This window comes from Eumetopias jubatus, unplaced genomic scaffold, assembly GCF_037043125.1.
Source record: "Eumetopias jubatus isolate StellerSeaLion01/CBP00866 unplaced genomic scaffold, mEumJub1_p1.0 scaffold_13, whole genome shotgun sequence".
NCBI classification, from domain to species: Eukaryota; Metazoa; Chordata; class Mammalia; order Carnivora; family Otariidae; genus Eumetopias; species Eumetopias jubatus.
Genome location: NW_028274819.1, coordinates 47,444,696 through 47,460,638, shown reverse-complemented (window position 1 = coordinate 47,460,638; position 15,943 = coordinate 47,444,696). Strand labels below are relative to the sequence as shown.

Here is a 15,943-nt window from a genome sequence, read left to right as displayed (position 1 = left end):
CCTACACAACATGAAGGACCTGTATGCTTACAGAGGGTGAGGTGTCAAAGTAAGGAATTCCTGGACAAACTTCAAGACTAAAGTAGGTGAGTCATTGAGTGATAGGTTAGTGGTTACACATACTGAGAGGTGAGTAAAACAGGCTGAGTCTGGGGGTGGGGAGCTTGGGAGCTTGTCTGTACTGAAAAGGGACCCAACATAGACTTTCCTAGTCAGGTCAAGCAAAACTGTTCTAACAGCAATGAAAAATGAAGGACTAAAGCTGTCTTAAGGCAAAGAAGAAGGAAGAATAAAGGTGTATATTCTACCAAGTGAGAAAAGACACAAGGTGAAAGTTCTGAGAGGTGACAGCTGTGATCCAGATGTTTTCCAGCAAGCTAATGAAAGAATTTGAAAAGCAAGTTATAAACTCTTCTGAGTGTAAAAACAGCCTGCCTTGCTCTGGCTGAGGATGAAAAGACCTGCAAATTGCACAGATGCCTAGAAAAATAGTGTCTGCATGGCAGACACTATTCATTGCCACTCCAGTACTCAATCCTCCTACCTGTTTCCTCACAGCAAATGTGATTTTGCTCAGAAATTTATTCTTCTTCACAGAGCCACTTTGCTTCATGGGAAGCTGACTCTTTGTCCCCATCTCCAGGGCACGGTTTAAACCCATGATGACAATCCTATTCCCAAAGCCTGTGTTTGGTTTAGAAAGGAACTATGTTCCAGATTTACTAACAAGATAAGGGAGACTAAAAAAAAAAAGTTTCTGGGTTTGTTCATAAAAAAGAAGCATGGAAAGAGATAGTCCTCTTCTTCTAAATACTTCATGTCTGGATGAATACTTGAAAATAGTAGCCATTTGCCACAAGCCTGCTGATAAAGTCAATGTACAAAGTGGGCAGAAGCAAGCAAGGAAATTGTAGAGGCTGAGCTGGGGCCCTGCTGTACTATACCTGGAAAATTCCTACCTCTGTATACCCTCCGCTCCCATCCCACACTCTACTTCACGTTGGACTTACTATTTAAGCCCCTTCCGGTTGGGGCTTTCTTGTATCTGTAGCCCAAAGAATCCTAACCAAGAGAGAAAGTGTCTGTCTTCTCTGGGCTCTTCTGAGGTTGAGGTACACTTGGACTCAGCCACAGCATCTTCCTGGTCCAGATTGCAAACTGACTCTGAAATCTTTGTGGGTCTCAAAGTCCCATGTATTTTCCTTAGAACTTAATTTGCTTTCCATCACATTTTGGGAGTAAGGATGGGAGGAAAAGTGAGTTAGGGAAAATTTTCTCAGAGATCCCCAGAGTTAAGAGGAAGATCAACAAACTTACTCTTCCAAAAGTGCAGGCAGTGCTGAGGTGACAGGTAGGTTGCCTTTCCCATTGGGTGATTCTGACTGGATGAAAAACAGGAGACAGACAATTGAAGATCAGGTAGGAAGGAAGAAGCCAGAGCTGCTACGTCTCTGATGATGTGGGGAAGGGGCTGCTGCTCTCCCAGGTCTTCCCCCACCACCATGCTTTCTGATCTGCATCTGAACCCAGGCGTTGGGCCTTTCCTGTCCTCCATTCCTTAGTGCCCCCTGAGGCCCATGCAACTTGTACCTTTTCCTTCTCCTCCTAAGTTTTCCTGAGTGAAGAATTTACATTTTGAGGCCCCATTCTGGAGCAGAGCCTCAGTTTTTCCTCATTCTCAGGTTTACTGACTTGGACTAAATACCAGCAGGCCTCCTAGCAAACAGAGGCCCTTCTCTGCCCTGGGGATATAGCTCCAAGCATAATACTCAGGAGATGCCTGTCATTACTAAAACCCCCCAGGACTACCTCATTGTTTTGTTACAACAGATTTGGTTTAAGAAATGGTTCTTACTTCTGGCTGCATCTTAGAATCACTGGGGAAGATTTAAAGTACTGATCCAATTCAGAATCTTGGGGTGAGGCCTGGGCAATGTTTTAGAAGTACCTTGTGTGATCTTAATGCATATCCCTGGTTGCCAACTTTTAGTCTAAAGGAATATACAGTTGACCTTGAACAACATAGGTTTGAACTGTGCAGGTCTACTTATATATGGATTTTAAATACAGTACAATACTGTAAATGTATTTTCTCTTCCTTATGATTTTCTTAACATTTTCTTTAGCTTACTTTATTATAAGAATACACTATATAATACATATAACATGTAAATATTATGCATGTAAACATGCAAAATATGTGTTAATTGACTATTTATGTTATTGGTAAGGCTTCCGATCATCAGTAGTTTTTAGGGAGTCAAAAGTTATACACAGATTTTCAACTGTGTGGGGTGGGTGCCCCCAACCCCTGCATTGTTCAAGGGCCAACTGCATGTTTGGAAATAATATTCTTACATTTAGTATAGTATTGGAAATAGGTCCATTAAACACACTAGCTAGACCTCCCTAAGCTCCTTTAAACAAAACAAATTTTTTAGGTTGTTTTAGTGAGTGATTTGGGAGTTTAGGATAATTTCATAGATGATTGAAAGAGAGGTGAAAGAAGCTATTGCTACATACTGGCACAATAGAGCTTGAATCTACTTTACCTATTGCTTACACAATCAGATTGCCTTATAGAGTAGTGCTGGTCATGAACACAGAATAGAGAAGCAACTGAAGAAAGAATTAGAAAAGTTTTAAATAATATTAACTAGATCCACAAAAGCCTGGGATGTAGAAAATATTTTGTTATATAGGAACTGTGTATGTTTAAAATAATTGAAATGAATTTTTTTCTGATTATTAGCAATAGATTCATATTATAGAAATATAAAAAGGCATCAGGAAGAAAATAAAAATCACCTGTGGTTTTACCATTGCCCAGGGTATCCATTAATAGTTTTACATATATTCTTCCAGAATCTGCTATATCTACACATAGAAAAATACTCTTAAAAAAAAAACCCTACAAAACAGAATTCTACTGCATATACTGTTTTTAATTCCTTTTATTATGGACATTTTTCATGTTACTTTTAACAACTGCACAGAAATCCCTTTTTAGGGCTGTCTATATTTAACCAATTTCTTATTAATGGGCAGTCTGGTAGTTTCTTCTCAAACCCACACCCTGGAATCAGAAAGCCTAGGGTTAAAAGCTCAGCCCTACTACTTACTACACAATGCAACCTTCAGGTATTTAAATCCATTGCAGAGCGGGGTGGGGGGGGCGGGGCACTACACCCACCTTGGAGGATTGTGGTTTAAGCATGGGAAGAGATACCATTTTCAAAGAACACTCTTTGAGCTGCCAGCACCTTGCTCAAGGATACTGAGTCTTCTCAGGGCAGTGGAAGACACTGGGCCTGGTCTATATTGAGCTTTTTTGAGCCCATACTCCAAAATCTGTGCTGGGAATTTCCTTTCCTTATTGACCCTGCCCCCACCTAGGTCACCCTCATAGTCCTGAGCCTGAGGGAGAGGTTGAAAAGGGCTGGGAGGTAGGCATCATCATACTCACCAGGGCTGGTAAGGAGGGGATGGGTGATGAGCTGGGAGTTTGGCCGGCCATGTTCAGGGCATTAAACTTGGGAACCACTGCAACACTGACTCTCCGGCGGGGCATGTTCTGTGGGAAGAGATGTGACCAGGCCCACTGTCAGGGAGGGAGCAGCACCCACAGTTCAGAAAGGCCTGGAAAATGCCTACTAGTTCCTGATGCTGTAATTACATTCATTGGGTATTTTGGCTTTGGGGTAGTGATGGTGTTGAGGGTTGGTTTGGAAAGAGTGGCCAAAAGTTGACCCAAGTTTTCTGTTAGTGGTGAGTGATTTCTTAACATGTTCTTATTTTAGCTTATATCCTAAAGAAATGGAACAGAAATGACCCCCAGTCTCTGGGTAACACCTGGAAAGTATATGAAAAGGATAGGAACACCAAGGTTTATGCATCATTCCATGTTCATTTGGGGGATGGTCTAACCAGGGAAACCATGGGGAAGGGAAGGCTGAAGGACAAACTAACAAGTGTGGTAAGCTGAATTAAAGACTCTGTCCAGAGGTTCTCTGGCACCTGTGGATTCAAGCATGAATGACTTTCTGGTGACTATGGAAACTTCTGTTGTAATCCCCCGGGAATCCTGGTATTCCTTGAACATGCATACCTTTCCCAGTGTGAGGGACATGGACCGCGCTGTTCGAGGGACCCCGTCTTCTGCAGCAAGGGGGAACAGAGAAGAGAACTCAGGTAAATTTTCAGAGTAGTCTCCAGCAGAAAACAGATAGTCTGAAACTAAGCTGAGGTATTGATTGGTCAGAACTGGCCCTCAAGAGATAGCCCAAGAGCCTAGGTGTTGGAAACACTAAGTTTGACACTACCCCCTGAGACAATTATCTGCAGAGTGGGACTTTTCTGGACATAACTTTTATCTTAACTCCTCTGGGCAATATGAGAAACCCATCTTGGGCCTCTGATATCCACCTGACACACTGCACAGTCTCTGGTAATGCCCTGGAGAGTGTGTGAAAAATTACTTGTAGCCATACCAAGGCTTATTGGGTCATTTCTTGCTCATTTAAGAGATGTACACTCAGGGAAATTATGAGCAAGGAAGGTGTGGTATCAGTAAAGAATGCAAACTTGTTGGCACAGTGGTTACAATAAGTCATCTCTAAAACAATTTGGAACAAAGGAAACCAGCACCCCAGGATTTTCAACGTCTTAGTGCATACATTAAGTGATATAATTTATATAAAATGTTTTGCACCACACCTGGATAATACTGCCACCAGAAAACACCAAAATGTACAGAGAAAGGTTTTTAAAAGCTCAATTTCAGTTTCAGTTTGACCAATATCATTTAGCTTGTATATCTGTTTATCCCTCTTATCTATGTATTGTCCCTGTTTTTCTATATACCTCACTTCATTGACTTTTTTTTTCCTTCCCACCCTTCCCACCCTGCACATTGATTTAGAAGTTATACATTTTAGTTCTAATCTTTAATGTGCCCACTTAAATTTGTAACATATTACGTGACTTTAAATTTTAAATTAATCAAGATTTCTATTCTTTTCCTAATGAAACCTTAAAACAATAACTCCCTCGAATCTACATTGCTTTTCAGTATTTTTGTTTTACTTTGTATTTGTAATCTGATATTATTATGACTGTTGTTTTATATAATAAATACTTGTTTAGATTTACCCACATTTACAAATGTCTGATCACCATTCCTTCTTGCATCCTGCTCCTTTATTTGATCTCAGTTTTGTTTTTCCCTAAGTACACCCTTACTTGTTCTTTTGGCAAGGATCTGTGAGAGGTAAACTTTCTCAGTTGTTTTCTCAAGATATCTTTACCTAGCTCTCAAGCTAGTATCATAGTTTAGCTGGTTATATTTTCTCCAGGTTGATAGTTATTTTTTCTCAGCTCTTTGAAGACTTTAACTTCATTGTCTTTTTTTTTAAATTCAATTAATTAACATACAGTGTATTATTGGTTTCAGAGGTACAGGTCAGTGATTCATCAGTCTTATACAACACCCAGTGCTCATTATATCATGTGTCCTCCTTAATGTCCATCACCCAGTTACCCCATCCCCCTGCCCCACTTCATTGTCTTTTGGTACCACTATTGCTATTGAGAATTGTCAGTCTTTTGTAAATCCTCTCTCTTCTCTCTCTGGTTACTTTTAAAATTTTCACTTCATCTTCTATGTGTTTTTATTTCTTCTTGGAATTCACTGTTCTTTCTGAATCCAGTGATTCATGTCTTTCTTTAGTTCTGGGAAATTGTCAGATTCCGGAAAATCTTTTTGAATATTTTCTCTCTCCCTTTCTCCTCTTGTGGATCTGCTAATAAATGTATTTGGAACTTTCTCATTTGATACTCTGTATCCCATATCTTATAATACAACATTTCTTTCATATTTTTATTTTTTTAAATTTTTTTTAAGATTATATTTATTTGACAGAGAGAGAGACAGCGAGAGAGGGAACACAAGCATGGGGAGTGGGAGAGGGAGAAGCAGGCCTCCGGCTGAGCAGGGAGCCCGATGCGGGGCCCGATCCCAGGGTCCCAGGATCATGACCTGAGCCGAAGGCAGACGCCCAATGACTAAGCCACCCAGGCACCCTCTTTCATATTTTTAATCAATTTGTCCCTCTAAACTGCATTGTGGGCAACTTCCTCAAATTTGTCTTCCGTTAACTAATTTTTTTCCTCAACTGTGCCCAATCTGATTTAAATGTTGTACCGATAAGCTAGGTTATGCTACCATAATAAACAACCCCAAAGTTTTAGTCACTTATAACAATAAAGATTTATTTCTTCCTTATGTTACATGTCCATTTGCTTCTGAGTTGGCAGCAGGCTCTGCTCTGCATTTCCTCACTTTGGAGTCATATTAATGGAGCTTCTACTGTTCTGGAGCAGTGATGATTGTCATGTGAAGAGGAAGAAACATGGGGTAAATTGCACACCAGTTTCTTTCTTTTTTTTTTAGATTTTATTTATTTATCTGAGAGAGAGAGGGAGAGCACAAGCAGGGGGGCAGCAGAGGGAGAAGGAGAAGCAGACTCGCTGCTGAGCAGGGGGCCCAGTGAGGGGCCCAGGACCCCGGGATCATGACCCGAGCCAAAGGCAGAACTTAACCGACTGAGCCACCCAGGCGCCCCTGCACACTAGTTTCTTAAAGGCCTCAACTCAAAGGTGACACATGTCCTTCAGTTCACATTTTATTTGCCAAATCACATGGCATCACCTAACTTCAAGGGAATGGAGAAGTGTGTCCAAAAGGAGAAAATCTGGAATCTCCATTAGAGTAACTACCACCACTATAGTACCTACCACACCTAAACTACTGAGTTTTTTATTTCCATGATTCTGTTCCTCATTTCTAGTTCTATTTTACTTTTTTTGATAATTGTATTTTATTCTCATGTTTTTGATTCATTGTCTGATGCCTCTAATAATTTTTAAACATACCTTTATGTTTTTAAAAAAAAGTATCAGATTGTTTTAGTTTCTGCAATCCTTAGGATATAATCCTATTGTTTAGTGTGTCTGATGATTCTTGTTCAAGGTGGATTGTTTTGTGTATTTTATAATTTTATACTGTAAAATCATCTTTAATGAGGCTTCAGTTAGAGGAATCTTGTGTGTCCTGGGTGAAGCATGTGCCTCTCCAGAGTGGCTTTATGTTTGTTTCTGACAGTGTTCCTGCAGACATTATTGTGATGTTCTTTTCAGATTCTCTGCATATTGCACCACAACTTCTGTCATGGCATATATTTTTCCTACGAGAAAGCAGAAAGTATTTTTCCTACTACAGGGTGAAACAGACTTCCTTGATTTGTGTCTCTGCTGTTTGGCAACTGTTTTTTTTTCTTGTTCAAGTTCTATCTAAAGATGCCCAGTCCTTGGAAAATCTTAACTTTCTATGGGAGTCTCAAAGTCAACTCTCTGTCATAGGTGTCCAAGATATCTCAGATTGCATGCAAGTGCAAAAGTTCAGCACCCAGATAATTGAAGCTGACTCGTGTCCCCAAGGAAGCTGCAGGTTTCAGTTCTCTTTTCTTTTCTGGTATATGAGTATTTCAATTTCTTTTCCTGTAGATTCAGCTATTCTTTTAGACTGTTTGCTTTATTTTATCCAGCAGAAATGTCTAAGTACTTGTGGTCAAGGAGTTTCAAGTTTTCCAGTCAGTCAAAATAGCAGAACCAGAAAATATTTTTTATATGTTGAAGCATTTATACAAATGAATAAAATGCCGATCTTACAAGCAGGCGAAAGATATAATTAGAGAATTTATAAAAGTGGAACTACAAATGGTCCAGTAAACAATTGAAAAGGTAACAAATATAAATTAAAACTATGAGATGAGATATAATCTTGGCCCATCAAAGTCAAAAATAGTTTTAAAGGAAAGGACAAGAATGTCAATGGCACAGTGAACTGAGTGCTATTGTTTCCCATTAAATGGAAATATCAATGGGTTATTTGAAAATAGTTTCCTTTAAGAGCCTTATAAAAATTTCTTTCCTCCAAGCCAGTATTTACACTTCTAGAAATTCATCTTAAGGAAATAATCCAAAATGTAGACAGCCAGTATGTTTCATATTCAGGAAAAAATTTGATTTTTTAAAATGTGTATCAACTTTCTTTAAATCAGAGATATTTTTATTTCACTATAGTCTTCAGAGTTTCAGGCATAGACAAAGATTTCCAGAAGTCATGTAAAGGCTTAAAAACCAACATTATTAGGGAATGGTCACAGAGTATCCAATGGACACACCTGTTAGGTGGATGCTGGCCCCTCTACACCAGCCCAGGCTGAGAAACAGTGGAATGGGAACAAATGTCTGAAAAACATTTAGTCACCATTTAAGATTCAGCTACCATCTCCCTTCTTATTGTAAGCACTTTCTTATGTCCCCAGACTGAATGTGGGACTCTGCGGTATGCTCCCTATAAGAATCTGCTTACTTTTGTCACTGGGCTGGTTATACTGCTCTGCCCTCTGCACCGGCTGGGAGTTCCTTTGGATCTCAGTGACCATGTGCCCTTTACTTCTATATTTAGTATCATGTGGGGCACAACAAAGGAGCTCAATAAATGTCTTTAGAATGAATGAATGAAACTCATGGGTAACTGTTCCTTTCATAAATCTTGGATAGGGCAATTTACAGGAGACCTTGCACCTTCCAGGACAATAATGCAAGATCCCACATATTAGGATTTCTTCAGTGGCAACTTCCCCAACTCCCAACACTGACAGAAACTAGTTTCCTATAGGCCCAGATGCATGTGGGTCAGGAGTTTTGCTGCCAAGATCAAAAGCAGACAGTCTGGAGCATGTGTACACTGCCTTTGGACTCTGGAAAGTGTCACTGATATTCCCCAGGAAACTTGTGAAACCTCCTGTTTATAAAGGTTTCTCCATCTGTTATACTTTCCCTCCTCCTGCTCTTGGTAACACGGATGTTTGCATTCCACAGAGATTCCTGTCACTAAAAGGTCTGTTTTCTCCTGCTTGCACCATCCTCATCAGCCAGAGCCTACACCCTGGCTCTCAAGGAGGGATCTTGGTCCAAGGCACCATCCTCCTCATCCAGGATTGCAGCAAGTGCCTCTTGACCTGTCTCTCTAGACCTCAGTGTCTACCTTCTCCTGATGTATTGCCCACTCTGAAGTCAGACAAATCTTCTGAAAATAGAATCTGACCATGTTAGATGGTATAAACTCACCAGTGCCTCCTTATAGCCTCAAGGACAAAGGCCCAAATTATTAGGATGACCTGGCATGTGGCCCTGGCCTACCAGGGGCTTACCTTCAACCTGTCATCATCACACTCCAACCACATCAAATCCTTTGTTTCATAGCCTTTCCATTCCAACCCTACATCCTTGTACACACTGTTTCCTCTACCTGGGGTATATTTCCCCCTCTTGCCTGGAGAATGCCTATTTTTACTTTGAAACATTGCCCAGATGCCATCCTCTGTAAAACCTTCCTTGACTCCCTCAAGCAGAATCACCTCTGTGCTCCTATAGCAATTGTATAGACCATTTTTTAAAGAGTATTTCTTTAAAACATTTGTCTTTCCCATGAGTCTGCTATTTATCTCAGGAATATCTCCTTTAGCCAGGATCTCATGCCATCCCCACTGCCCAGACTCATCTCTCATCTGGACTATTGTAATAGCAGCTTTGTGGGTTTCCCTGTCTCTGGCTATATCCCACTAATGTAGCTGCCACCTTGTAATCGGAGGGAACGTTCTAAACTCCATATATGAAATGTCATTTCCCTGACTAAAATCTTTGGTTGGATCCCTAATACTTTCTAGAATAAAGTCCAAAATCCTTAGTATGTGTTGGCCCCAAAGCACAAAGACTATAAGGTCTGGGGTCTGTCCTTCTCATAAAGTAGAGTGAGCTCTTTCAGCCTATGGCTTCATATCAGTGGTCAACTGCTCTGGTTAATTGTGTCAGGAGTTGCTTTGGGACTATTCATGTTTCCTGGTTCTAGGTCCCTAGGCTCACCAGAACAGCTGCTGTGAGGCCCCTATGGGCAGCACTAGGCAGGACAATGAGCCTTGCTCAACTAGAACTCCTCAGGCTGCACTGATGGATGTGATCCTGGCCTACAGACACTAGGGACCAACATTGCAGGACCAAGATGGGGGCAGAAGCCCAGTTCCTTACCAGAGGGGCCACAGCTGCGGCTTGAATTCTGATTTGCAAGTTTTTTAAACTCCATGAGCTCTGCATGGTCTTTCTCATACGTCCTCTTCAGATTCTCCACATACTGCATCATTACCTCTGTTGCCTTTGACATGCGCTTTTCCTGCAGGAAAGGAGAGCATGAGCACACAGGGCAATTGGAGGAAAGACTTGTTGGCACTTGTTTGCTCTGAGCTAGCCTGTGGGCTGGGAGAATTAAAAGGACGTAATTAAAAGATGCAGCTCTCCCCTCTAAGAGTTTGCTGTCTGTGATGTGAGCTGAGAGGGGGCTTCGGCACTTGCACTCAGGGAAGACAAGAACAAGCACAACCACAACGCCTCAGGAGATGAGAGGTAGAAAAGTCATCTCTGCTGAGAGATGGGGAAGCTTCCTGGAGGTAGCCACTTGCCTTGAGCTCTCCCTTTGTTGCTCTCCCGGCCAGAGTGACTTCCTGGGTGTGCTGCTGAGTCAGTGCCCTTTCCCCGGAAGAACACAGGGGTGGGACAGCCCAGTGGCTTGTCCTTCCTTCATTCTACAAGAACTGCTCTAGGCTCTGTCCCAGGAACACCCTGCTGATGCAACCAATGCAGCATAACAAGCGAACACAGTGCTAGCAGCAGTGATAATAACTCTAGGTGCTTTGCAAATATTATGGTAAGCCTATATGACAGACACTATCATCATCCGCATTGGTTGGAGAAGTTGGAACACAGAGAGCTCAATAACTGGCCTGAGGTCACACAGTGAATCCTGGTGGAGCCAAGATTAGGCCTCAGGCAGTGTGATCTCATGACACCATCCTGGATCAGGGCGCTGCCCTGTGTGCTTTAGGACTTCAAAGTGGCTGAGAGGGAGCCAAACCTGGGCCTGCACCCCAGCTCTGCCACTCACTAGTGCTGTTACCTTTCTGAAGCTTCCTGTCTTCGTTGTGGGGAAAAGATATTTACTTTACAGGGTTGCTGGGAGGATTAAATGAAACAAAGCAGTTTTTCCTAAAAGCATGTTTGCTAAATACTAGTTCCATGGGAGTTGAATAGGTATTTTACGAGAAAATAGGTATTTTATGGTTCTTCAGTCAAGTGCATTTAGGAAACACACAGGTAGTTTTAAATAGGCTTCTTCACTATAAGATTTCTCAAAGCCTTGATGGTGCCAGTATGTATTAGAAATCTCCAAGAAAGGAAGGTAGTACATAGCAGTTCCCAACTTACATGTTCACAGAAAGCTTTTTCCAGGAAACACCTCAAGGGTTTAGAGGTCCACCAGAAATACTCTTAGTAAAACATAATAATGTACATAGGATGTCTGGCACAGAAGAAGCCATCAGTAAGTAGGATCTGTAGTTGTCATTGCTTACATTATTGCCCTAGTTACTGTGGACAGAGCTGAGCTAGTCAGAGGGCTGGGAGCTGAAGAGGCTTACCTGGCGGACGGCCCCCACCATCTCAGCTCGGCTGGAGAGGCGCGCAGCCAAGCGGTGCAGGACAGCAATATCCTCCAGCAGCTTCTGGTAGGTCTCTCGGTGCTCACAGTGGTGCCATAGTGAAGCTGAGGACTGGGAAGTGAGAAGGAACATCAGCTGGGGTCCTCACATACCAAGACTTGACTTGAGCTGTCACAGACAAGCCCTGGTCCCCATCCTGGCTGAAAAGAATGGCCTCTGCAGGGTCTGGGCTATACCTTCTTCTGGGGATTGGAGAAGCCCAATGTGGACACTATACCTGACTGACCTGAAATAAGGGAATCACATCCAGGTCTCTAGTTCCTAAGGAGCTCTCTTTGCCATCCCAGGTCACCCAACCTCCTCTTGAGAAGCTTCCAAGGACTCAAGAGTCCTTATTCACAGCCCCAAGTTAACCAGGCCTTCAGGTCTCTGCCTTAGTTCCTCCGAGCTCTCTGAGGAAGACACTATCTGGCCTGATTTCTCATGTCAGGGTACTCTACTTGGTGACTGAGAAAAGCAGGACATCTGGCATAGCCCTAGAAGACAGTCCCTCCTCCAAGGATTCCCCCATCAGGCTCCACAATTACCGTAATGGAAGCTTTGAAATTTTCCAGTTCCTTCTCTGTGTTCTCCTCTGTCAGATTGCGTTCCCTTTCAGCCTGGTTAATTCTAGATTCCAGAGTGTAGCTGTCATTTCTAAAGGCCAAGGACAGTTGTACAAACACATTCTGTTGGGAACAAGAGTATAGGAGAGATGCTAGGAGGAGTTATTACAAGGAACAAAGTCACAGGTGTGTTTCTTGCATGAGCATTTTACATCAGCTCCTGGAACCAGTCACCAAAACAGCCGTGTACAAGTGAAATTCTCCTTTCATAGCAAACTACACAAAAGATGGTGAAATAGTAACCTGAGGTCCATGCTAGGTCCTTTCCAGAACCAGAAGACCAAATGCATTTTACTGAAAAATAATAAGAGAATAACACTTTGCTTTTTCCCAAATTTCAAGAAAATAGCATCCTGTGTTTAGGTTTAGGTAAACTCAGGCCAACATAGCTGATTATGTAAGCAGTTTGGATTCATGCTAGGATTTATTGCACATGCGTTTTGGAGGTTTTGCATGGAACCACTGTATTTAAAGAAACTCCATTTAAAATGTAAGTCTTGTTGACTTAAAGCAAACTTCAACCAGCATCTTGTCTGAGTATTATGAATCCTACACAGAAAGCAGCTTTAAGAAGCTACCAGGAGATTAAATAAGGCCAGGTATGATTCTGTTAGGAGAAGTTTTCTGGAACAAATATTCCATGCCAAAAATGCAGGATGCATGAATGAAACTTTGCAAGGTGGACTGAGCAAACATGAAACTCCTGGCATGATAGGAAACTACTGGGGAGGAGAAATAGACAGATGGACTCTACACAGGAAGAAGCAATGGCCTTCATTTTTATACCATTCATTTGCCCTGAGTCAAGTGGTAGCAGATTTATACCCTTGGCGTGAGCTAACTCTGTCTGAACTTCTGAGTTCATGTGATATGGCCCACAGTGGGTAGACATCTCCAGCTAGAACTAAAGGCCTTGAGCTGACCCAATAACAACATTGATGGCAACATTGGAAGCTACTCCTCATTAAGCATCTACTATATGCTAGCACTGTTGTGAGTTCTGTGCACCTTGACTCATTCAATCCCACAAAAAGCCTCTGCAATAGGAACTGTTATGGCCACTTTATGGGTAAAGCGACTGAGACCAGAGAGGTCATTAACTTGTTCAAGGTGACATGGAGTAGTAGAGCCAGGATTCAACCTTACACTATTTGATTTTAAACCCTGTGCTACTGTCACCATGCTGAGCACTGATTGTGTCAGTATACATCTGCAGGTAGGAGCTGGCCATTAAACAAACTGGCCATTAAACAAACTGCCCATAGCCCATCTTCACCAGTGTCAGTGGGTGGGGATTTTCTGTCCTACCCAAGCCTCAGTCCAGTCAAGTTTATCAGTAATGTTCAATGTTTATTTTTCTATACCTGAGTTATCCCCTTCATGGCAGTGTGATATAGAGAGTCCTGTATTTAGTTAGAATATTTGGGTCTAAATGTTGGTTCTGCTAAGCACTGGGTCTGGGACCTTGGGTAAATTAGTTCATCACTTGGTTTCCTCCTTTGTTCTAATTCCTGCTCTACCAATTTCTCTGAACTGCTTGGAAGATCAGTTGAAAGGATGGATATGAGTGTGTGATGAACTGTAAGTGCAATACCTGTGTGCAAGGTAATTATTACTATCTGTGGCAAACATTTCACATTGTCTTCCTCTGCTTATCCAGTCCATTGAGTCTCAGAAAGGGCATGTTCATTTTCTTATTATCAGTGGCAAACCATGCTACAAAGACTATAAAACCTTCTATTCTCCCAACCTGGAGTAAAGAGAGATTCTGGACTCATCCAGGTTCTTCCTTCCTTCCATTAACTCCAACGTAATTGTCTTGGAAACAAACTAGTGCTGGTGTTGGGGTCCTCACCACCTCACCTGGGATGCACTCTCTTTGTCCATCTACCCTACCCTTTCACCAGAATGAAATACAGACATGTTCCTCTCAGCTCACTCACCAACCCCATAGGGATGGCATCTCTACAGAAAGGAGGAGGCCCCAGGGGAGTAATGGAGGAATCAGGGAAGGCTGGTGAGCTAACAGCACAGCCTCCCACCTTGGCTGAGCTACCTTCCTTATGTCTGGAACCCTCAGAAAGAATCTTCTTCCTCTGGACCAAAGTTGAAAACTTGAAATCTGACCATCTGTTAATAATTTTGAAATAAATTTAATTCAATTCTGCAGCCTCCCAGCTAACTTTGTGTATCTAAGTCATACTTTTAAAGAGCATAAACCATCCTTGAAGAAATGTGGAATTTCCAGCTACCTTCTCATCTCTGACCAAAACTGCCAAAATCTTCCATTACCTGGGATGAGAATCTCAGCAATCTCGGTAGGGCTGATCACAATGTCCATATTACCCCACAATCACACATTCTTGTTTTTGTACAGAATTGTCAGGGCCAGAGGCTAGAGAAGGGAATGTTTTCAATAAACCTAGTCAAACCCAGGCACTAAATTTCATAAAGCACTGGAATCACTTACCTCAACTTCCTTTTCAGTGAGTGGAGGGGCACTGTGAAAAAGAAAAGACATGCAAATGAACTATATCCAACCTATGAAATAAACAAAAAAGTGACTTTGAACAACCAGCAGACCATGTCTTTCCAGGAATGTAGTAAGAAGAATTGGTGAAATGGAAAAGATGCAGGGTACCCTTTGTGTGAGCTCTGTAACCATGAGATATTTGCCCAGATATTGACTCCTACAGAGAAAGGGTGGTGGAAAATATTAGATCTTGGCATCAGTCCTCCATCAGCACCTGTACTATCTGTGACTTTGGACAAGTTATTTGAGTTTGCTCATCTGTAAAATGGGAATAATATCTACCTTGCAGGAGCATTATAAGTATGTATACATACATATATATGTATAAATGCATGTATGTATATATTCATACACATATGACATCCACACACGTATTTATTATGTATGTATGTGTAAATGTGTGTGTGTGTACATATTTGTATTATACATGACATCCACACTGAGTAGGCATTCAGGAGATGCTAGCTATTATTATGACTAACTCACAGGCTTGTTGTGAGGACTTAGTAAGAAAATGCATGTGCTATATACTTTATAAACTGTACACATCTGAGTAGCCTTTATAATTTTTTCAGGGCTACCCAGGTCTGTAAAGCCTGACCCTCCTCCTGTCTCTGAGGATTGTGACATGAGTGCACGTAGACCAGAGAATGCAAGGTAGGAAAGGGTGGCCAGAGTTCTTCCCCATAGTGAGAACCTCCTCTGATGGTTGGAATCAGAGACCAGGCAAGAAAGTCCCAGCCAGCACACAGGTGTCATTCTGAGAGGTTCCTCTTCATGTATGATTCCCACAGTTAGCAGTCCTTTTATCTGCACACTCACTTGCTACTGCTGCTCTTGCTATTGACTAAAGCTAGTCCTGTTCTGAACCCAGACAATGTAAATAATGCATGGGCCCTTTCCTGTGCTGGGGTGGGAGGACTGGGAGGGGTCCCACCAGCGTCACAGGACTTGGCAACAGAGTGCGCCATCGATAAGATTCTCAGGAAACACAGCTTCCTCCCTCTGACGGGTGTGGAGGGACCCCAAGAGCAAAGGTAGGGGTCAGCTGTCTCTGCAAGGGGCTGGTTCTCACCCCTGACAAAGGACTGTGAGAGCCTTCCTGTGAGGATGAGGCAACAAGACCTGAT

The 15,943-nt window shown here is 42.1% G+C and overlaps 1 protein-coding gene across 1 annotated transcript in view; it reads right to left on the bottom strand.

The window, feature by feature from the left end:
* IRAG1 (inositol 1,4,5-triphosphate receptor associated 1) overlaps window positions 1–15,943 on the bottom strand; it is a 119,097-nt gene that overhangs the window by 15,303 nt on the left and 87,851 nt on the right. The window contains exons 12-18 of the mRNA XM_028116978.2: window positions 14,751–14,781; window positions 12,203–12,343; window positions 11,595–11,726; window positions 10,153–10,294; window positions 4,109–4,158; window positions 3,467–3,574; window positions 1,318–1,382 (exon numbers count right to left, since the gene is read on the bottom strand). Coding sequence (XP_027972779.2) covers window positions 1,318–1,382; window positions 3,467–3,574; window positions 4,109–4,158; window positions 10,153–10,294; window positions 11,595–11,726; window positions 12,203–12,343; window positions 14,751–14,781 — 669 coding nt within the window. The remainder of the gene's footprint in view (window positions 1–1,317; window positions 1,383–3,466; window positions 3,575–4,108; window positions 4,159–10,152; window positions 10,295–11,594; window positions 11,727–12,202; window positions 12,344–14,750; window positions 14,782–15,943) is intronic.